We start from the raw sequence: 22,379 nt of genomic DNA, 5'->3' as shown, positions 1-22,379 counted from the left end.
TAAACCTCGGGGAAAAAGAAATTTTTAAGTCATGGTCTCTATTTATGAGGAAGAGGTGGAGGAAGAAAGCCCTATTTATCGTTTTTGCAGGGAATACGGCACTCCTGGTGTTCTAGAGGAGCTGATATCCCAGGAATTCAAAATGAGAGACCTTGTGGACACCCTACAGGATGCCAGTGGGCTAAACACCTGGCCAGAGGTTGATTTTGGCACTCCTGGAGGTTCAGGTCATGCTGATGCATCTCATTGATCAGTAATGTCAAAGGTTATTGAATACCTTGGATGTTGTAGATCATGGGCCTCATTACGAGTCATGCCGGTAAGGGAAAAATGATGCCGGTATGTAAATACCGGCATCATTTAACGTCCCGTAGCATTCTGACCCGCAAACCCGGCATTAACGGCACCGTTATCTACGGTGCCGTTAATAGCGGCATAGGCGCGTACACCCGCCTCTTCGGGTAGTAAATACCGGCATGCCGGTAATAGGGGGCAATCACAACCCACGCAAACATGCAAAAACCGGCATCGCGAACACGTAAATAACGGGCTGCATGATGCCAGAAAAACAGGCATCGCGGACCACCCGCAAACAGCAGCCAAGATACAAGGCAGCTGCCACAGGTGCACACAATCCCCACAGGTGGAATCAAAGGAGGCTGTGCCAGTATGAACTGAGCACACCCACACACCACACCCCCCCACAGGTGTAGGCAATGCAGAGTGGCCCAGTACAAAAGGAGCACACGCACACACTACATCCCTTCCTACACCAAAATGCTACCACTAGCATTTGCAATCATGGCGCTGGAGGACATGCCTATACTGCTACAACTACAGCAACAACAGCAACAACAACAACAACTACAGCTGCAAGAACAGGCAGCACAGAGGAGACGCAGGAGGAGAAGGAGGGTGAGACAGGCCCAGCAATTACCACCAGCCCAGCCACCAGCGCCTCATAGGCAGCCACCAATCCCTTGCACCAGACCCAGCCCATTCAACCTAACCCCTGAGCAGATCCACACACTGTACCGGTTGGACTGTGACACCATCACCACCATAGTGGACATGATACACAACGACATTGCCAGCCACATACAAATACGCACTGCCATCCCCCCACTACTGAAGGTGGCGTCTGTGCTACACTTCCTGGCCACAGGCACCTACCAACACACAGTGGGCCAGCTGCATGGCATTTCACAACCACTATTCTCACGCATGCTGAACCAAGTGCTGGATGCCCTCCTGAAGCACGCAAGCACCCACATAACCCTACCACGGACTGCCCAGGAGATAGCCAAAACCAAAGTAGGCTTCCATGCACTGGCAGGCATGCCCAATTGTGCCGATGCCATCGACTGCACCCATGTGGAATTGGTAGTCCCCCATGCCACAGAGGCAGTGTACCGCAATCGTAAGCAATACCACTCCATCAATGTGCAAATGGTATGTGACTCCAGCAAGATCATCACCCATTGCTGCGCCCGATTTCCTGGATCCACACATGATGCCATGGTACTGCGCAACTCCACGCTACCCCGTCACATGGAGCGACATGCTGGACCAGGTGCCTGGCTGCTCGGTGAGTTGCACAACAGGCCCATGGCCATGCTGTGGGGTACTCATGTGTGCGGATGCAGAAGGGGGGGTAGTACACCTGGGTGGGAAAGGGTGGGGGATAAATTACCTGGGTGGCAATAGCCAGTGAGTGGAGAATGAATGCAGAGCTAAACACTCCTCACCTGACACAGCCAAATGGAAAATGACACATCACTGGGCCACATATCACAAATAATGCAAATGGAAGACAACAAGTAAGGCACAACCGGGGCACCATGGTGATGGCAAGCAATGCGTGACTGAATAGGATGGCAACTGTGCCAATGCGGCCTGTGTGACCATGCATAGTAAAGAGTATACAGCATGAATTGGAGGCTAAACATTGTCGCACTGCCACAGCACATCTGCCTCAGCATGCATGATTACACCCTGCATCATCTATTCAACCCCATCCAGTGTTCCACACCTCTTTACAGTATACATTCCATATTGGTGACTATTTGGTACACGTACAGGGACATGTGCATGCTCACACCTAATAGCTGCTGCCATGACCGTGCTCCCTGAAGGTGTCAGTTCAGAGTGACACACACCTATTTGTATCTGCTTGCAGGTGATGGAGGATATCCCTTGAGGCCATGGCTACTTACCCCTGTGCTTATCCCGCAGAACAGCCATGAAGAGGAGTACAATCGTGTGCACACTCGCAATGTCCAGCCATGGATTGTTCTCCAGAAAACTTGTGTATTATATGAAAGTGCAAAACTGTGCCCACTCCCCCATCCCACAATCCCCCAACAAACTCCCTCTCCCACCCCACAAACCCTCAAAACACCCCTGTTAACTCCCTCTCCCACCCCACAGATGCAAAGTGTCCCCATGTGTGCAACGGACAGTGCTCCCTTCCACAATGTGTTTTGCCACAATGTCATTGTCCGTGCATTCACTTCTTTTGGACTTTAGTGTCGGGTGGTGCCATGGTCGACTGTCGTGCGCTCCTCCTTACGTGACGCACCGGACTGGATTGCGCCGAGGTGGTAGGGCTAGTAGTTGCGGAGGAGTCTATTGTCAATCGACTGTCTGTGTGAAGGTGTGGCCGCTGCATTGGAGCGTTACCTGCAGGGATGGCCTCCGTGAGTGTCCCCATGCACTCCCGGAAGGCACGCGTGGATGCCTCCACTGCTGCAGTATTGGCTGCCATTGCCCTTTCGATGGCACTCATGGCCTCATTGCTTGCTTCCACCTGCTGGCGCATGATCTGGAGCATGTACTCCTGCCGGGCCTCGACCCTTGTCAGGCGGGCATCAAATGAGGTGTCGTCTGCAGGTTGCTGGCAGGGTGGAGGAAGGCAGAGTGGAGGAAGGCAGAGTGGAGGAAGGCAGAGTGGAGGAAGGGGCCTGTGCCGAGCCATCCTCCGGGGCACTGTCCTCAAACAGCGCATTGTCTGATTCCCCTAGGTCGGAATAATGTAGACACGGATCATCGAGGCACTCAGACTTCGCTAGAGGTTGGGGGCTGGCAATGTGGCTTGGGGTGGGTGTGCCAGGCATCATGTCTGATTCTTCTTCCACCTCTGTGGACACAACGTCCCTGTTGGCTGGCGGCAGGGCTACCACTGTTGTGGTTCTTTGTTGTTGGGCAGTGGGTGCAGGTGTCCCCTGCAGGGCTGGTGCTTTGCTTGGCACACTGGCTTTGGCAAGTGTCTTTTCCTTGGCCGGTTGTGTTGGGGTGTCCCTGGTCCCCTTGCGTGCACTGGACGTGCTCGCACCCCTGTCCAGTGGTCCACCTTCATCATCGGTGCCTGGGGGATAGAAGAGATGCAGGTCATCAGTGATGTTGTCAAATGGCAGCTATGTTGAATTGCGGTGGGATATGTTCATGCATTCAGCCATCATTTCATTTCTGGTTTGTTGCTTTAGGTGTACTGAGGGGGTATGTGGGGAATCAATGCATGGCTGGTGGGGTAGCATTAGTTTGATATCTGTGTGGTGGGTGCATGGGCATGGTTGGGTCATGTGGAACCTCTGTTGGGATTGGGGTTGTCACTCAGCGTCCATGTGGTGCAGGGAGTGACAATGATTATTCTATGGATATGTTGATGCATCACCTTGCCCACTCTAACTTCCCCAGTTGGGCCATGTCATGTGTCGTGATACGTGGTTGTGATGGTACACTCACCTTCCTCTGTGGTGATTGCTGCGCCGACCTCCTGATCTCCGATCCCCTCAATGGTTTCGGGGTCAATGAAGCCACTTGCCGTCTCCTCCCATGGCATCAATTGGACTGGGGAGTGTGGGCCACCGCCTGTCGCCATTGCGGCTCTCCGGTTCTCAGACATGATCCTCCGGACACGGAGGCGGAGGTCGTCCCACCGCTTCCGGCAGTCACGCACACTCCTTGGGGCGCACCCCACTGCTGTCACCCTCTGAGCTACCTCAAGCCAGACGTCTTTTTTGCGGGTTTGGCCCGCATGCTTTAGGTCTGTGCTGCGTATTACATCTGCATGCTCTTCCAGGGTGTTGGCGAGCATGGTGAGCTCAGCGTCCGAGAAACGCTGCTTCCTCATCTTCTGTGTAGATTTCCTGCTGGCCTTGGACATGATGATGCTCCTCTGACACACTACGACACGGGAGGAGTGTTGGTTGTGGAGGATTGCAATGGATTGTGTTTTTAAAGATGGCTGCTGGCCCATTTTCCGTTCCAGCGCGATGACGTAATTTCCGGGTCCGGTTTTGCGAACACGGTTATTCCGTGCCGGAGTTACCGTGCCGGTGTTTAGGGGTTCATTGAAGGCGGTTACGGAGTGGACGCAAGCCACAATGCCGGTATAGGGGGGTTGGTGGGACATTACCGGGATGGCGGTTTTTCCACTACCGGCATGGGAGGAGGCGCGTGCTCGCGCACTCGTGATCGGCCGCTGGTAGCAGGTTCTCGAGGGCACGGACACGCACTTCCCGCCATGCCGGTAATTGTGCCGGATTTTCCGGCCGACTCGTAATGAGGCCCCATCTGTTGAATATGAACAGAATGACCTTACTGATATTTTGGACAAGGGACCTCCTACAGCAGTAAAGAATAGAGTTCTAGCAAACTGGAACAATCCAGATACCATCCCTGCAGTTCACAAGGATTTCACACAAAAATACAGTCCCTCATCAGTGGATCCAGAGTTTCTTTCAAAACCTCAGAGTCCACAAAGCCTTGTTGTGCAAGCAGCTACTGCTGCACCTAAGGGAGCAGCCTATCCCACAGTCCCTCCGGACGGGGAGGATAAAAGGCTTGATGCCTTGGGAAAGAAAGTTTTCTCCATAGGGAGTATGGCACTGTAGCAACAATTGCAACTTGTGCTATAGCGAAGTTCACTTACACTTTGTGGGAGCTGATAGCCATGGCATCTGAACACATCCCAAATGGTGAAGAAAGGAATGGCTGTATGAACATTATTCGGGACGGTAAAGATGCTATGTGCCAATCTTTGCAGTCAGGGCTAGACACTGCAGATTGTATTAGCCCTTCTATGGCTGCTGGTACAGTGCTTATACGATTTACCTTGTTTTTGTAAATCAGGGTTTGCTTCTGACATGCAATGCAGATTATTGGATATGCCGTTTGAAGGGTCTCACTTGTTTGGATCTAAAGCAGATGTAAGTCTTGAAAAGTTGCAGTCGTCTAAGGCAGCATCGAAATCTTTAAGTCAGGCCATTAGGCAGCCACAACAAGGTCGAACAGCTCCATCTCCTGCTCAGGGATGGAGAAATCATTTGTTTTGTTACTGTTCCTCAGTTAGCAGAGGAAGAGGTCAATTTAACCAGAGGGGACAGAGAAGGCAACCTCGAGGCGTTCGAGAACATACAGGCCGAGGAGCTACAGCAGTATCCTCTGCCTTGTCTTCTGCACTAACCGGTACCACAAAACCACTTTGAAAACTTGAATCATTTGACAGTGGTGGGAGTCAGGTTATCCCAGCATCTGAAATAATGGCAAAGTATTACAACAGATGCTTGGGTACTACAAACAGTCACTCATGGTTACTGCCTCCCTTTTCTAAAGAGACCACCAGACTGTTCCCCAAGAGGCCAGTCCTTGAAGGTACATGATCTGCTTCTCCTACAGGAATTTCAGACACTGTTGGAGAAGGGTGCAATCGAACAGGTACCTGTAGAGGAAAGAAATCAAGGCTGGTACTCTCCTTATTTTCTGATCCCAAAAAAGGACAGAGGGTTGCGACCCATCTTGGACTTGAGATGCTTGAACAAGTTCCTCAGGAAGGACAAGTTCAAGATGGTCATGCTCTCGCAGATCCTTCTGTCCTTCAGCTCCAGGATTGGATGGTGTCATTGGGTCTTCAGGGTGTTTATTTTCATGTGCCGATTCGCCATTGGCAGTTCTCATTATCAGTTTTGGATACTGCCATTCGGGCAGATAAAGGTATTGATTTGTTTACTTGTGACACACCTTCGGTTTTGTCTTTTCTACTACATTTAACCCATCAGGGGCTACAGGTTGCTACAGACAAGGGCTATCTGGCTGCGCTGTCCATTTTAAGTGCTCTCCAGAACAAGGTTCCTACTTCAAGGTTCCTATAGTCATCCAATTTCTGAAAGGGTTGACCAACATCTTCCCACTGGTTCCTTTTATTTTTTCCGGTCTGGGATCTCAACCTAGTTTTAAGCTTCCTGATGGATGCACCATTTGAACCATTACATTCCTTTCCACTTAGGATGTTGTCTTCAAAAACTGTATTAACAGCCACAGTGAGCGAGCTTCAGGCTTTGTGCTCAAAACCACCATTCACAATCTTTCATAAGGACAAAGTAGTTTTGAGGGTTCATCCCGCTTTTCGGCCAAAAATAGTGTCAGAATTTCACATGACACAAAAGTTAGTCTTACCGGCCTTCTACCCGCTTCCTCCTCATCCATCTAAAGAGGAGGAGAGATTGCACAGACTTGACCCTAGCAGAGCTTTGAGCTTTTACACCAACCGAGTTTCTAAAATAAGAGTAGACAACCAACTATTTGTTGGCTATGTGGGCCCCAATAAAAAAAACGCTGTCTCAATGGATCATACGTTGTATATCCGAATGTTACAACCTGGCCTGCAAAGAGATTCCCGAAGGTCTAAGGGCCCACTCGACCAGAGGTGTAGCCACTTCTTCAGCCCTCCAGAGAGGGGTACTGCTACAAAATATATTCAATGCTGCCACCTGATCTTCTGTGCATACATTTGCAAAATATTATTGTTAGATTCCCTTTCGGGCCAGGAATCCAGATTTGGAAAGGCTGTATTACACAGCATAAACCAAAATTAAATAAAAATAAAAATTCTACTTTCCCACCTCCTGCAACACACTGCTATGGGAGAATATCAAAGATGAGGAATACGTGGCAGGACACAATCCATTTGAAGAACAAATTACTTTTCCTTGGTAATGTTTTTTCAACTGGAGGCTCCTCCCATGTATTCCTCATCGCCCTCCCATCCTTCCCCTCTGTCAAGAAGTAGTTTCCGTGGTTTACACCTTCCTCTCCATTAATGCTCAAATATTCTCATCTTCGAGACTGCTATTCTGGTGAGAGGAAAAACACGATCTGCGGCAATCGGTGCAAGCCATATATAACAATGTCGACGTCTTACTCGAGGAGGACGGAGGCTCTCTAGGGACACGAGGTCGACGACGACTCAAGGTGCCCTCGCTTGAAAAAAGTTTCTGAGCTACAAGCAGGATTTCGGAGTATATCAAAGATGAGGAATACGTGGGAGGAACATCCAGTCAAAAGAACATTACCAAGAGTAAGTAATTTGTTCTTCTATATCCCCATTATTAAAACATGTTGCAAGGTCTACAGCAACAGTTTTGAAGGGCTTTGCCCATATTTCCTAACCATTCCTTTTGGGTGCATTTATTTTACTTCTCGAGTGCCTATTTCCCTGAGATTCAGCAATGCCTCATTACTTGTGTACAATGTCTTCCCTGTTGGTTTATTTGACACTTATTAAGCGCACTAAACCATCAGGCATCTAGGCGCTGGTTACATAAAGATATGGAACATTGGACAGTTGCATAGGAAACTTGCCATCCAGATAAATCAGGAATGTTAATAAGTGGTTGTGTGATCGCGGTCTTCAAAGAAAAGCCATGTTTTTAGCTGCTTGCGGAATGCCCAGTAAGACAGTTCAGGTCTTAGTGATCTAGGCATGGCAATCCAATTCTTGGCAGCAATCACCGGAAAATGGATTCCTCCTAATCGTGGACGATTAAATCTTGGTACGTTGAGACGTTGCATGCAGGCTGAATAGGTAGGTCTGTTGGAATGGCGGTTGGTGAACTTTAGTGACAGATATTTAAGGGCATTGTTAGAGATGCACTTATGGGTGATAACAAGTGTTTTGAATAGTATGCGGTCGCCGAAAAGGCAGCCAGTGCATTTGTCTTCTCATTGCAGATATGTGATCTTTTTTTGGGATGTTTAAGACTGCTCTCTAGTTATGTATAACTTGCAGCTTGTTGATGTTGTGGGTGAAAGTGCCTGCAAAGAGTGAGTTTTAGTAGTCAAGTCTAGAACCTTTTCTTGCAAGCGTGATACAACTGTCAGAGACAGGAACGGTCTGCAGGTGTCATGATGCCTACCCCCGGAGCATCAGGCCCAGCACCCCCGGAAGCAGGCATCATGCCCTCGGGTAAAAGCCCAGCGGCCCCTTATAGGGACTCTTTGGACTCAGTCCTGGCGCCTTTGGCGCCAGGCTCATGTTGGACATCAGTCCTGGCGCCATAGGCGCCAGGCTCATAAAGGGAGGTGTTTTGTGCACTTACCTGATGCAGACCATGCTGCACGCTTCAGGCCTCCCTGAGACCTGAAAGGGACTATTTTTTCATAGGGACTATTTTTTCACTCGGGCGTGGCCAGGGAAGGATACATACCTAGTTGGGGAAGGATACATACCTGGGACTTCTTTGGAGGCTATTTAAGCCACGCCCAGACAGCAGCTCATGCTTCGCGTTATTCTGCTTCCTGCAGCTTAACCCTCACCGTGTCTGCTCCTGCTCCTGGACTACAGCCACGCCCGTCTTGAACCTGGAAGACCTGCAAGGAAGGAAGAGAAGAGAAAGGTGAAAACCAAGGATTATTTCAAGCTTCTTACCTGCATCCGGAATCTTCTCGCCAGCATCCCTGAAGGAAGACTTCAATTTAAAAGCATCCCGTTGCTCGCTGCAGCGCCACGCTTCACTCACCTGTCCTGTCCTCGAGACATCTCCCGGCTCCATCGCGGCTGTCAGCATCGGACGCCACATCTCTGCACCTAGGGGAGAGAGGAAGAAACAAAAGGTGAGCAGAAGGACACACAGAAGGGAAGCCTGATTAACAGCCATAATACTTACCGGCTTTTCTTCCACATTTCGGGTCGGCGCCGCCCCGTTGGCAGGTACCGCACCCCGGCCCCTATGGGGAAAGGACTAGAGACATTTCAGAGGAATGATAAGGACATCTAGAGGGATCGCCCTCATTACTACTCACCTCGGCAGGTTAACCCCTCGACGCATCGCCTTCATTCTGCACCTGAAATAAAGGACAGATCACAGGTGAGAAAGACAGCATAAAGGGGGCCTCACTTGAACTTTGAACTTTCATACTTACGGCGCATCGCTCAGGAAAGTCAAGTGGATTTTGCCAGCGCCATTCTGAAAACCAGTGAAGTAACTGGACGAACGCGCGCCCCTGCACCGAAGCAGGATGGAGAGTTCAACCTTCCAAACCATAAGGTGAGGTTAAACTGGGTTTGGAGGAATAGAGAGGAACGGAGGGGGGAAGGGGGGAGCTAGCACACCATTCTGCAGACTGTTAATCCCCTTTCTCATCTGCAGAAGGATATTCCTACGGGCCAAGGAAGCACGATTTGGAGGTCCTGCCCAATCGGTGTTCCGCGTCCTGCGCATCACGCTAGAAGAGGCCACAGTAATCCAGACTAGATCAGCGCCCCCGTGGGAACCAGGTGGGCGTTACAGCAGGCATTGATTAATTTCTTGGTGTTCGCTGCTGATGAGGCAATTGATTTACCGGCTTGGTTAGCGACAGGTTTGAGTCTAAATAGACTCCAAGTGTTTTAACTTCGTGGGAAACTAGGATGGTATTGCCGTCGATGATAAATGCTGTGTATGCTGCGTCAAGTTTCTCTAATCGTGATTGTGGTCCGACCAGTAGCAGCTCAGTCTTATCGTCATTAAGGCATAGTGAGTGATGGTTGTCTCATGCTGTATTTCAAGTTACCACAGATCTGATTCCATCAACTCTAGATCCTTGCGATTCACCTGAATTAGCTGTGCTTTCTTTGATATGCATACTCCCCTCAGACGTATATTAAAGGATTCACAGTCTGTTCCTGGGCCTGATCCCTCTTGTTTTTAAAAAGATGTTCAGTATTTACACTTGTACCATGGTTTTGACAGCAAAGTCTACAAAGGCTTGAGTCTTAATTCACCAGGTACATATCATGAGCCCTAAACTACCCAATATTACTTGAAGGCGCACCAGGCGCATCTGTTAGTGTGCTGGACACTTGTTTAGTCTCTATTGATACTCAGGATCCTTAGTGACCCCAGCCATAGTTCTAGTCTAGCAGAATGGTTGTGAACTTTTCAGGTGATTTAGCTTCCTTCATATGTCCACTAGCCAAAGGCCATGTACAGAATGAAGCTTGAAACAGCGCTGATGCCCACCGACATGCTGTCTATGGACCTATGAGGGGCTGGGTTTAAGTCTCCCCTATTTATATATATATGTATATATATATATATATGTATATATATATATATATATATATAGAACACTTAGGTATGTTTCTGTCCTCAGCTAATGCAATTTATCAGTGTTAGGTTGCCCTCTGCTGTCCAAATAGCAAAGTGCACCTCAAACATTTGGAATAATTTCAGGTTACTTCTCCTCCCCCAATCTCTGCCTCCCCCACACTTTTCTTCACACAGGGCACGGCAATTCCAGTGTCAATGAACAGTTAATTACCAGCTCAACCTTCCAGTCTTTAAAGAGCAAAATGCTGTTGGACGAATGCCTCCTCACGATCTAAAACTGAAAGTAGGTGCTGTAATTATGCTAATACGCAATCTTAGGCCATCATAGGGACTCTGCAATGGAACAAGGTTGGCAATTACCTGTGTACAAAGACACATCATAGAGGCCTTTTGTAATTGATGGGTTAAACTTAGATACTATTCTCAAACCGTGCATACCCGTCATTCCATCTGATACAAATATGCCTTTCAAATTGAAAAGAAGACAATTTCTTAAACATTTAGCGTTTTCAATGACCATTAATAAGTCACAGGGACCTACCCTCCGTTCCTGGAAGCGATCAGTGGTAATTCCGATATTTAAGAAGTGGGGCAGAAGTGACCCTACGAATTACCGACCGATATTGACCTTTAAAATATGCTACAATGGCGTATGTTTCGCCTGGAACAGCTAGTTCAAATATAATACCAATACATTCATTACACTTGGCAAATACCTTTCTGAAGAACTCAATAGAATGGAAATTTGGCACGTAAAGGTTAACTAGGATGAAATCAACGCCCGCCATTGTCACCGCAACAATTACATGTCTTCCTCCTGTATAAACACTGACTTTGGGCAGCTTAAGTCTTGAGTTGGATATCCCTATCCTACTTTGTTTTGTTTATTGTTGCCATCCTGTGTTAAATCCTTTAATAAATATTTTTAGTTCTCACAGATCCAGTCTAGTGGGGTCTAGTCTAGTCTATCCATGTTATCCTTGTGATGATGCATTTACTTTTCCTGAGAAGGACGTCCGTGGCTGTAAAATGCCCCTGCCTCGGTTTGCCTTTCCGTGCCAACCATGGTCTGCAAGAAAGTGAGCTACAAAGTACCCTTAGATAAGGGAGCTTGGCATGCCTGGTACATACTTCTAAATATAACTATAAAGTTAGAGGGCTTTGGGAGAATGAGGGCTCGTTGTACAGCAATAAGCAGAAACATAATATATGATGACAAATGTGACCACAGCAGAGTGACCAGAAAAGTAGCCAGGGTGACCACCAAAATAAGAGTTGCAGAGGATCAGCAAAATATAAGGCAGGGTGACTGGCAAAATATAAGGTTGAGCACATTAACTAGCAAAGCATAAAGAAGGATGACCAGCACATTTGAAACAGGCAGGAGTTCCAGAATAACATGATGCATGTTGTCTACCAACATGCATCAGCAGTCAAGGTGACCAATACACATAAAGTATCCTGACCAGTACACTGTAACTGTGAAATGTATTTTTAAAATTCAAAGGATACAGGCATCAACTACATAATCTAGCATTTGGGGTCCAGGGTGCCCAGACTCCAGACTACCAAGTCCCCAGAGTTCAGCCAGTTAACATTTCAGCGAGTCACTCCCTGAAAGGTCCCATTTAATCAGTACTGAAGTACCAATGAGAATTTGAAGCTATTTGACCAGCTAACAACTACAGGGCATCAGTATCCTAAGAAACCATATCCGCCGGGTCTTGCAGAGACAGAATTATTCAGTGCAAGTAGGTAATGCAGCTAGGCTGGATCAACTGAAAACTATGTCATTACAACCAGCTGAGAAGTATGTGTAGTAATGAACAAGTCGAACCAGCAGAGAACTATGAGTCACCAGTATCTCAGAGAGGCATGTCTGTGTGACCATGCAGATGGCGAGCTATGACCAGGGTCTTTTTCAGCCTGAGTGGGCTTGCAGATGTCATGGGATGGCCACAGCCTGCCTCCAGGTGCAGGCCAGGCTCAAAGGCTGTGTCAGATCTTCTTCCAGTGTGCATGAAGGGGAGCAGGAGACAAGTATTGGTTAACCCTAGAAGTACCTGAGTTGGGAGCGAGATATGCTTATATGCAATTAAGCAGCTATAAGGATTGGACAGTTTCCCAGCCCTAATGCAAATTATGCAAATTAGGGCATATTGGAACCCTACCATGGATTTATTTTCTCTTTAAACATATCTGGGGCTGAGATATGAACCCGTCTCTTCTAAGTTTGTCTAGGGAGAGCTTGGGACCCTGTGGACTTTTTGATCTGTTAAAGAAAATTTAGGAACTCAGTGTTTGCAAAGGGTACATACCTTTCCTCTAACCTGGGAAACGGTCAAGGGGTAACCTGTGGGTGTGACGGTCCCTGCAAGGGCCAAGGAGGAGGAGTAAGTAGGGCTGATCCTGTCAATTGTCAGGAGAGGGTGCCAACATCTCCCCTTTCTCCTCCCTTCTTCCACAATATAGTAAGAGGCCTGACTGCAAGGGTAGTTATTGGCTGGTGGAGGGGACGAAGGCGTCAGAGCAGCGGAATCTATCCATAGACACAGGCTAATCCAAAGATCCCTGTCAAAAGGGATGTTCTCTGCTTGAACTCATTATCTGTTAACATTCAGCTGAAGATATTCTGGACAGTGGTAAAGTAACAAAACAGGAATTTTTAAAAATGTAGAGAGAACGTATTTGTTACCCGGGGAGCCATCCACAATTAATTCATTGAACAGTCTGTGACTCTTGAAAGGTGTGTTTCGAGTGGCCCTTAACTTCGTGTCTGGCCAGTCAGAAACTATCCCTCGTAAGAAAATATGAACCCTTAATCCTCTTGTTGATTTCGGAAGGAGTCTAAAGAGACCAGCACAACGCATCTATTTGTATGTGTTTGAGTAATAGGAGAAAGTACATCGATAAGAAGCACACCAACATTGAGTTGCATGCCCAGGACTGTATGCTTTAACATTTATAACAATGAAACGTAAATAGATATGCCTCTTTCGTGGATGTGGGATATACAATTTTAATCAATTATACAGGGCATCAATTGTTCCCTTTGACGTTTTCTTTCATTCTTGCCTTTTTCTCTTTTTTTCATTTCGAGCCAAGTCGTTTGCTGTAGTGATTAACCTACCTTTGTAAATCAACTGAGGACTTTAACACCTTAGGCGGGGAAAGCCATGGCATATCGTTATGAAATACAATATTCACTGGTCCTTTTCTCATGTTAGAAATCCTTATTATTGCAGGGTCTGGCTTGAAGAACCCGCAGGATCTAAGAAATGCTTATGATGGAAGAGAAACTTTAACCCCCTGCGAGCTTGCTGTTTACGAATGCCTGTTACATGGAGGAATTTCGCTATACCTTAAGGTATACCATAATATATACATCGCATTCGTTTTTCCACAAGTATTGCTATGTTCAAAGTTTGTATTTGGGAGCAAATGTAATGCTGTAAATGTTGTCACTATAAATGTATGTGAATCTGCAGTCAGTGTATCATTCACAAGTAGAGATATATTGATTTTTGAATGTGTGCACCTGAAAGGACCCCCACCCCCTCCAAGTTCTTTGGTTAATAAGATGGCACGGTACAGTTTTATCAAGTCGGTCCTTAGGCTATACAAGCTTATAATATGAAGAAACTTTCAACACTTCTTTTCCTCTATTTTAGGATTTGGGGGGCATCTTGCTCTGCTCGAAATGTTAAGTGATGTTCTGTGCTTCTCGCTCCTCTGCACCCTTTTTATTCCACACAGATTGCTAATATTGTCTTCTGAGGGTTAATTAATTACATTAATAAGGCAATATTTACAGAGGCCCAAGTTAAGGGCCCGAGCAAAGTAAGGGTCCCTTAATGCGGGTGAAGATACTGAATTACCATCTGAATTAGCACCTGTAGCGCGGGTGATAAAGGTTAGAACTAAAAACTGATTTACCTTGGATCCAGGGTAGCACCATTTTGGTGACAGGGAACTCATTTTCAGTGTTCATTACAGTAACGTAATGAACACTTAAAAATGACCCACTCTCAAGGAAACAGAGTGTCATAGGATCCAAGGTAAGTTCGTTTTTGGTTTTTGTCGATTTGGTGGCGGTAGTGTCGGCTAGGTGGCAAAGCAATGCTAACACAAGAAAGAATCATGAGTGTTGGGAAACAGGATCTGCTATACGTGATAACTGGAAATGCTAAGGCATGAATTTGACACATCAGAAAATGTCATTGTTGTGTCCCATGACAATTTAAACCAATGTGTGGGTCTATTACAGTGATTCACCCAATCAGGAGTCTTACTGGAAAGCAGATGCTTTCATCCTGTAGTGTAGTAGTGATCCTTCCTTTACCTGCTCACCCACTGGTGTAGTAGGGCCTCCACTTAGCCCCTGTGATGCGGAAGGGCCAAAGGGTGTTTGGTGGCCCCCTGATGCTGGCCAGTCGCACAGCTTGGACTGCAGATGTCCAGGCTTCTGCCAGCACCCTGACGATTTCTACAGTCTGGGCATCACTATTGGTTCTGACATGTGTTTCTGGGCCTTTTTCTAAGGGAATTTGGGTGTGCTCCCATGAAATTGTACGCAGGTCCCTAATTCTCTAAGATAGAGGCCCAAATACATGTCCAAACCCACAACAATGGTGAGAGGGAGTTACTATTTCGGACAGCAGGATTGCGAGAAGACACTGAAACATCAGCACGTTAAGGTACACAAAATAAAAAAGTGTTTGTATGCATGTATGTTGTAAGTAAACATGTTTTTGAAAGTGTTTGTATGTGTATGCACACATGTTAAACTGTGTTTCAAGCTGTGTTTGTATGTGTAAGTGACTGGCTGTGTTTACCTTTATATGTATCTGTGTAGGTGTGAGAGTCTCTGTGCATGGGACTGACTGACTGGCGGTGTGTGTATGAGAGAGAGACTGGTTGTGTGAGAATGACTGTGTGTGGATGGGTCTGTGTGTGAGACTGACTGGGTTTGTAGGTGTGTTTGTATCTCTCTGTGTGAGACTGACTGACTATGTATGTAGTGGCTGCCGTCCCCTGGCCACATGGGTGGAGGTCACCGCCGGGAGATCAGTGATGACTCCATTGGATTCATCATACATGACACATAATAGTACCAAATGGTGACAGAGTCTTTCCTGTCTCTGAGATAAATAAACTAAACTTTGGTGATAAAAGCACCAACTGTGCACCAAAACAACATACCTGCACCAGAAAGTGCTAGATATAAAACCAACATAGCATCAGTTTGGTGCAATTCTACTACTCGGTCCCTCCAAACGTCAGTTGTAAAAACAAGGCAGCAGGTTCCACCACTGGAATATATGTACCACCCCCCAATACTACCAAAATCTGTTACTTGTGAAATGTGCTGAGGATGCCAAATTGAAGACAGTGGAAGTCCTGTCCTGCCTGACTTTCCTGTCTGGCCTGTGCAACGTTCCATCTTCCTGCCTTGCCTGGAGACGCTGGGAACCACGTGACGGATCATGTGACTCCCTGAACCTTTAAACATCCTTGGTTCCGCATTCAAGTGACTCGTCTATGCACTTACCAACTTGTTGCTTAGCCTGTGCTGTGTCATCTCAGCAGGGAGCTGGTGGACGTGGCTCCGCTCACCACCGCAGCTCTGGTCAGTGACTGGAGTCTTCGCTGTCACTCCTTATCCTGCCTGACTTGCCTGCCTGGCCTGTGCGACATTCCATCTTCCGGCCTTGCCTGGGGACGCTGGAGCCACGTGACGGATCACATGCCTTACGTTGTTCTATTTCTTCCATCTGTCCAGGACGCCTGCATGAAAGGGCGACTCGTTTAAGGGTGCTGACACATCTCATTTGTTTCTGTTCACTCATGTGACCTGTGGGTTCATTTAGCAACAATATTGCTTGGCATCAGCTATGGCTTCCATGGTTCTTCTGATGGGCGCTCTTTATTGTCTACTGTGTCTCTCTTAATATGCCACAAGGCATACTGTTCATTGTCCCCCTCGCATTATCCACTCTCCTTGGTTGCATGCTCGCAATTTGTCTTAACTTATGCTATACACCTACATCTACAGCTAATTCTCTGACTCCATCCATTGGCCTTTGGAATGTTCACTCAGCGTGTCAGAAGTCTTTCTATTTTGGATACTTTTTCTACGTTCCAATTTCTGATTCCTCTGTCTTACCAAAAGTTGGATTTCTCCTGGCAGCACTGTTATTCCTGCCTCTTTTTTCACTTCTTCCACTAGTTTCTCCTGTACCCCTTGCAACCATGGTAGAGGAGGTTGTACTGGCATTCTCTTTCACTCATCATGGTCTCTTGCCCCACCAATCTCACTTTCTTATCTTCATTCAAATAACATTTTGCTCAGTTCACTCATCCTAGTCAAATTTCTTTCCTCAACCTTTTTTGTCCTCGCGGTCCCCTTTCTTCCTTTTTAGTTGATAATGATTCTCTTCCTTCTCATCTTCTTCCACTCTCGTCTTTTCTGCTTCTTGGCGAATTCAATCTTCATCTTTCTACTGTTCATACTTCCTTGCCTTTACTTCCTCTTCTAAATTTGTTGCATCTTGCTCAGCTTTCTACCCCTCCCTCTCATCGTTTGGGCTCATTAGTTGACCCAATGTTTACCTCTGTCTCCCATGACACTCCTGTGGTCACCCAACCTACCTATTTATTTGATAATTTCCGTCTTTCATTCGATCCTCATTTACCTGACTCACCTTCTTATTCCTTGCCTTCTATTTATCTTTCTTGCTGCGATCTTCGTTCTTTCAATTCCACCATATTTTGCTCTTCTCTATCCTTGACACTTCCTTCTCTTACTCAATTCTCTTCTCTCTCTCCTGACTCTGCGGCTACTCATCTTGATTCAGCTGTACGTTCCACACTGGATCTGTTTCATCCTTCTCATCCATTTTCTTCCTCTAAAAAACTCTTGCATCCTTGGCTATCTCCTGCACTTCGTTCCCTTTGTTCAGCCTTGCATAAGGCGGAATATCATTGGAAGACGTCTCTTGCTTCCGAAGACGTTTTGGCTTTATCCTCTCTTCACTCATCCTAAGAATCTTCTCTTCTGGCTGATAAAAAACAGTATTACATTTCCCTTTACTCTTTCTCTTTCTCATCATCCTATGTCACTTTTCCAATTACTAACTTCTATCCTCTCTCCTAACCTTCACCTCTCCATCGCCAAAACCCTTGACATCTTTGCCCCTGCCATGAGGATATGCATGAAGCCTGCCTCCAAGTGCAACAGTTGGTATGGTTCCGACCTAGCTCGCTGAAAAGCAAATGCAGAGTTGCGGAACGGAAGTGGTTGGCTTCTCGTACATCCTCTGACAAACTGTCCTGTTGCCTGCTCCAAAGGCATTACAGACTCTCCATCCAGTCCAAGAAGCGGGCCCATACTCAAGCCTACATCTCTGGGCTACCAACAACACGGCTGAACTCTTCAAAATCTGTAAGGAACTTGCCAATCCTACTACAGTCTCTACAGCTCCTCTTCCTTCCAAGGCCCTCTGCATGGCTTTGGCCACCCACTTCACAACCAAAAAACATGACATCCTGTCCTCACTCTCCTCTACTCCCCTCCCTCCTCCACCCTTGTCTAGGTTTCCCTTGGCCCCTCTCTCTCCATACCTCCTATTCTTCTCCTTCACACACATAGCACCGGATGAGGTCACCAAGACTGTTTGCTCTATGAAAGTCTCCTCCAAACAGGTGCTTCCCTGCACCTGTAGAACTATCAAGGACAATATTGCCGCCCTTGCTCCCTCTTTGGCTGGGTTCTGCTATCACTCTTTTGCCCCTGGCTCCTTCCCATCACCTCTCAAGCACTCCCATGTGCACCCCCTCCTCAAAAACCATCTGCGGACCCTACCTGCCCAGCTAACTACCACCCTATCTCCACTACCCCCTTCTTGGGAAAACATTTGGAGAAGTTGGTCATCTCCCAACTAATCCACCACACTGAAGCTGTTGACCACCAGTCTGGCTTCAGAGCAGCCAGAGGCAAGGAAACTGCTTCCCTGAACACCTGTGAAGACTTGCTCTCATACCTTGACTCCAACTCTCCTTCTCTTCTCATCCTCCTTGATCTGTCCTCTGCCTTCGGCACTGTCAATTATGCTACCCTCTTAAGTCGACTGCATGAGACTTTGGCCATCACGGACTGAGCACTGGCTTGGCTGACCTCTTTCCTTTCCAATCAGCCCTCCCAGGTCCAAGTGGGCCCTTTTCTCTCCTCAACCTCACTCTCTACCTGCAGTGTCCCTCAGGGTTCTATCCTCTCGCCGTGGCTCTTTAATATTTACCTTGCCCCTCTTGCCCACCGGATCTCCACCTTCTCTCCTCACTTCCAGTGTTATGCAGATGACACTCGGCTCTCCTTTAAGCTTCCCTCCACTACCTCCGCTCTCATTCCCAATTGTCTGACTGCTATTCGGGCGTGGTGTGCTGTGAATAATCTGTCTTAATGCCAGTAAGACCGAGATCCTGAGCATCCTTCTCATCAGAAGCCTCCCCCATTTCCTTCCCCCTATTCTCTGGCCACCCTCCTTGGGCCCCCTCCCCTCACCCTCTTTTGAGGTAAAAAAAAAAGTGGGTGTCATCTTCGACTCAGCTCTCTCCTTCTCACCTCATGTTTTTAACCTTGCCAAGAAGGCTCACTTTCAGCTTCACCTTGTCAGAGGCATTCTCCCTTTCCTCAACTTCCCCCAGAAACTCAATAGCTCTGGTTCTCTCCGGGCTGGACTACTGCAACAGCCTCTTCCTCAATCTGCCGCTCTCCTTCTTCCGCCCAGATCAACTAATCCAGAATAGGACTGCAAGACTTATTCTTGGCCTCCAGCCCTAAAATCTCTTCAATGACTCCCGGTGGCTGCAAGGATCAAATTCAAGACCCTCTCGTGCTACATCCAACTTTCTGTCCCTAAACACCACCCTGCTTGAGTCCTTCGGTCTTATAGCTATAACTCTCTGCAGGTGAGACGTATCCCCAAGCAGAGAGTGGGGGGTATATCTCTTTCTTCGGCAGGAGCTTCCCTCTGGAATGGCCCCCCCTTCCCATCTCAGACTTGAGCCAGATCTCCTTAAGTTGAAGAAGCTTTTCAAGACCTTCCTTTTCTCCTCCTCCTTTCCTCTCCTCCTTCCTTGCTAATGCCCCCTGCTGCTGCGACTGGCTTCCTGCTCCCTTCTGAGTTATACAGGGCCCAGGCCCTCCCTCAACCAGTTGCCCCAGCACACCCTGACCCACCAGCACTTGCCTCCTGTATAGACTACTGAGTCTAGTCTACCTCCCCTCCTTGTACTATTTACCTCCAGGCTCCCCCTAGAATATACCGAGCCCCTGGCTCCCCTTCCTCCCAGTATCCTCCTCCCTCCCCATCCCCTTACCTTCCCTGCACTTGCCCCTGCACTTCCTATGTGCTGCACTTGCACGATCTGAATGTCACAAGTCCTAGTAGGACCGTTTGTTGTTGTTTATACTCCTCTGTTCGCCCTTGCCCCTTAGTCTTGTGGCGCCTGGAAACATGTTCTGCTGTGTAGGCGCCAAACAAATGTTCAATAAATAAATAAATAGTCCCATTGACCCTTCTCTTTCATCTTCTCTCTCGGGTATTGATTTAGCTGATTTCTTCACTTCTAAAGTGACTTCTCTTCGATCATCCTTTTCTTCTACTTCCTCACTCCCCTCTCCTATCTTTTCTTCTCTTCCTGATACTTCTCATTTACTTTCCTCTTTTTCACTGCTTTCTGATTCGGATACTTTGCTTTGTTTGACCAGGGCACACCCTACAGCATCTCTGCTGGACCCTATTCCCTCTGCTCTGATTTCTTCTGTTTATCCTTATCTAATGCCATATCTTTCTTCTCTGATTAATTGCTCACTTGTACCAGCTTCTTTTCCTTCTTCTTTTAAACATGCTGTCATCATTCCTATTAATAATCAACCTTCCCTTGATGCCTCTCTTCCATCCAATATATGTCCTATTTCTTTGCTTGATTTTCTATCTAAACTACTTGAGCAAGATGTATATACTCAAGTTTTTTCTTTTCTTCCTCATTTTCTTTTACCTCCTCTGCAATTTGGTTTCTGTCCTGCTCATTCCAATGAATCTGCTTTACGTCAAGCTGCTTATTCTACTATCCCCTAGGCACAGTAATCAATCCTCGTTTCTTGTTCAACTTGATCTTTCCACTGCTTGCAACTCTGTTGATCACTCTATTCTACTTTCTTCTCTTTCAACTCTTAGATTATCTAGGTCTGTGCTCAGATGGTTTCATTCCTATCTCTCTAACCACACTTACTCAGTTTCTTGGGCTGGTCAGTCTTCCTTATCTTACCCACTTCTCTATGGGGCACCTCAAAGTTCTGTTCTAGTTCCACTTCTTTTTTCTTTATATACTATTCCTTGGTCTGATCTTATTTCTTCATTTAGCCTCTCTTGCCACTTCTATGCTGATGAGTCAAAAATCTTTTTCTATTGTTCCTCATTTTCTCCTACTCTTCATGACTTCTTGTTTACTTGCTGTTAAGTCTTGGATGCCCTCACGGTTTCTTCATGTTAACCCCTCCAAAACAGAGATTCTTTTCTTTCCTTCTTCTCCTTGCCCTGCTCCCCCACCTTCTGATATTATCTTTCCTCTGTCTTTTCTTCTTTTCTCTCCCTCTGCTCGGAATCTTGGTGTAATTTTTGACCCCTCTCTTTCTACAAATTCTCTACATGTTCTCTCTATCGACTCCAACACGTTCTCTCTATCGACTCCAACACCCCCCTGCCCATCATCAGACCACCATGTTGTGTTCTTCACAATTGCGCCTACCAGCCAACCTACACTTACTTCCCCTGCCTTGCCACCAACGTTGGCCCGCAGCTTCCGAAACCTCACTAAAAAATGAATCCTCCCTCTACTTGGCACCTACAATTCGATCACTCGCACAGCATAGACCCGGACGTACTAGCTAATCTTTATTCCAGGACACTGGCACTTGCCGTTGGCTCCATTGCCCCGCTAGCGCCTTGTAAAACCAAACAGACCATGCACTGGAATTCCTGGTTTACACCAGACCTCCAAGCCCTCCTCACTAAAAAGTGAAAAGCAGAAACAAAATGGAGATCACCACCTTCTGACTCACATAAATCACTGTTCACTGCAGCAGCCAAACTATACAAACAAGCCATCTTTCTTGAAAACTCCACTAGTTACAATACAAGAATCGCCGATGCCAATTGCAACTCTTGAGAGATTTTTGCCATCCTCAGAGAATTAGAACCCGCCCTCCTTACTTCACTAAAGATGAGGTGTGGTGCACTAAGATACAAAACGCCCTGTTAGACAAAATTGCCACCGTCCACAGAAAAATGTAACTGGAGCAAAATACCCTTAGCACCATCTTACAGCCTCCTTCTGTTGCTTCACCTCACATTGTCCTACAGGACCTCCCGACATATTGCTTTAGTAGTGTCACGGTCCCTGTGGTCACTGCTATCTTGAAGGGCTTGAAACAGTCTAATGTGTGCCCTGCCACTATAATCAAGGACTGCTTAGAGACCCTGGCCCCTTTCATCACCTCCTTCACCAGCAGCCTTGCCCCACCAGACTCAGGGAAGCCTGGGTACTCCCTCTACTGAAAAATCTTACCTTACACACTACTGCCCTGAACAGCTACCGGCCCCTCACAACTGTCCCCTTCCTTCTATAAGTTCTAGACAGGGCGGCCTACTTACAATACTTGGAATCTAACCATATCCTGGGAATACGCCAATCACCAATCTGGATTCCGTCTCCATGGAACGCGGCCATGGAACTGAATCAGCCTGGTTAGACTTAACAAACCAGTTAGATGACATCAAGGATGAAGTAAAGCCTGCCCTACTTCTGCTTCTTGATCTCTTAGCAGCGTTCGATCTGGTAGACCAGCAGCGTTCGATCTAGTAGACCACAAGATCATCTGCCAACATCTTACCTTGGCAGCCAATTTCTCGACTGTGAAGCCAGGAGGTGGATCACCTCTTTTCTGGA

General features: G+C 47.1%; 1 protein-coding gene across 4 annotated transcripts in view; it reads left to right on the top strand.

The window, feature by feature from the left end:
* The window catches only part of LRRC63 (leucine rich repeat containing 63), a 418,560-nt gene that overhangs the window by 204,535 nt on the left and 191,646 nt on the right, over positions 1–22,379 (top strand). For all 4 annotated transcript variants that reach the window (XM_069640387.1, XM_069640384.1, XM_069640383.1 and 1 more), the window contains one exon: positions 13,616–13,737. In XM_069640387.1, the coding sequence (XP_069496488.1) occupies positions 13,616–13,737 (122 nt within the window). The remainder of the gene's footprint in view (positions 1–13,615; positions 13,738–22,379) is intronic.

The sequence above is a fragment of the Ambystoma mexicanum genome, chromosome 7q (genome assembly GCF_040938575.1).
Source record: "Ambystoma mexicanum isolate Mex_15411 chromosome 7q, UKY_AmexF1_1, whole genome shotgun sequence".
Classification (NCBI taxonomy): Eukaryota; Metazoa; Chordata; class Amphibia; order Caudata; family Ambystomatidae; genus Ambystoma; species Ambystoma mexicanum.
Note: the sequence above shows the minus strand (reverse complement) of the source record. Positions and strands in the feature narration are given on the sequence as shown.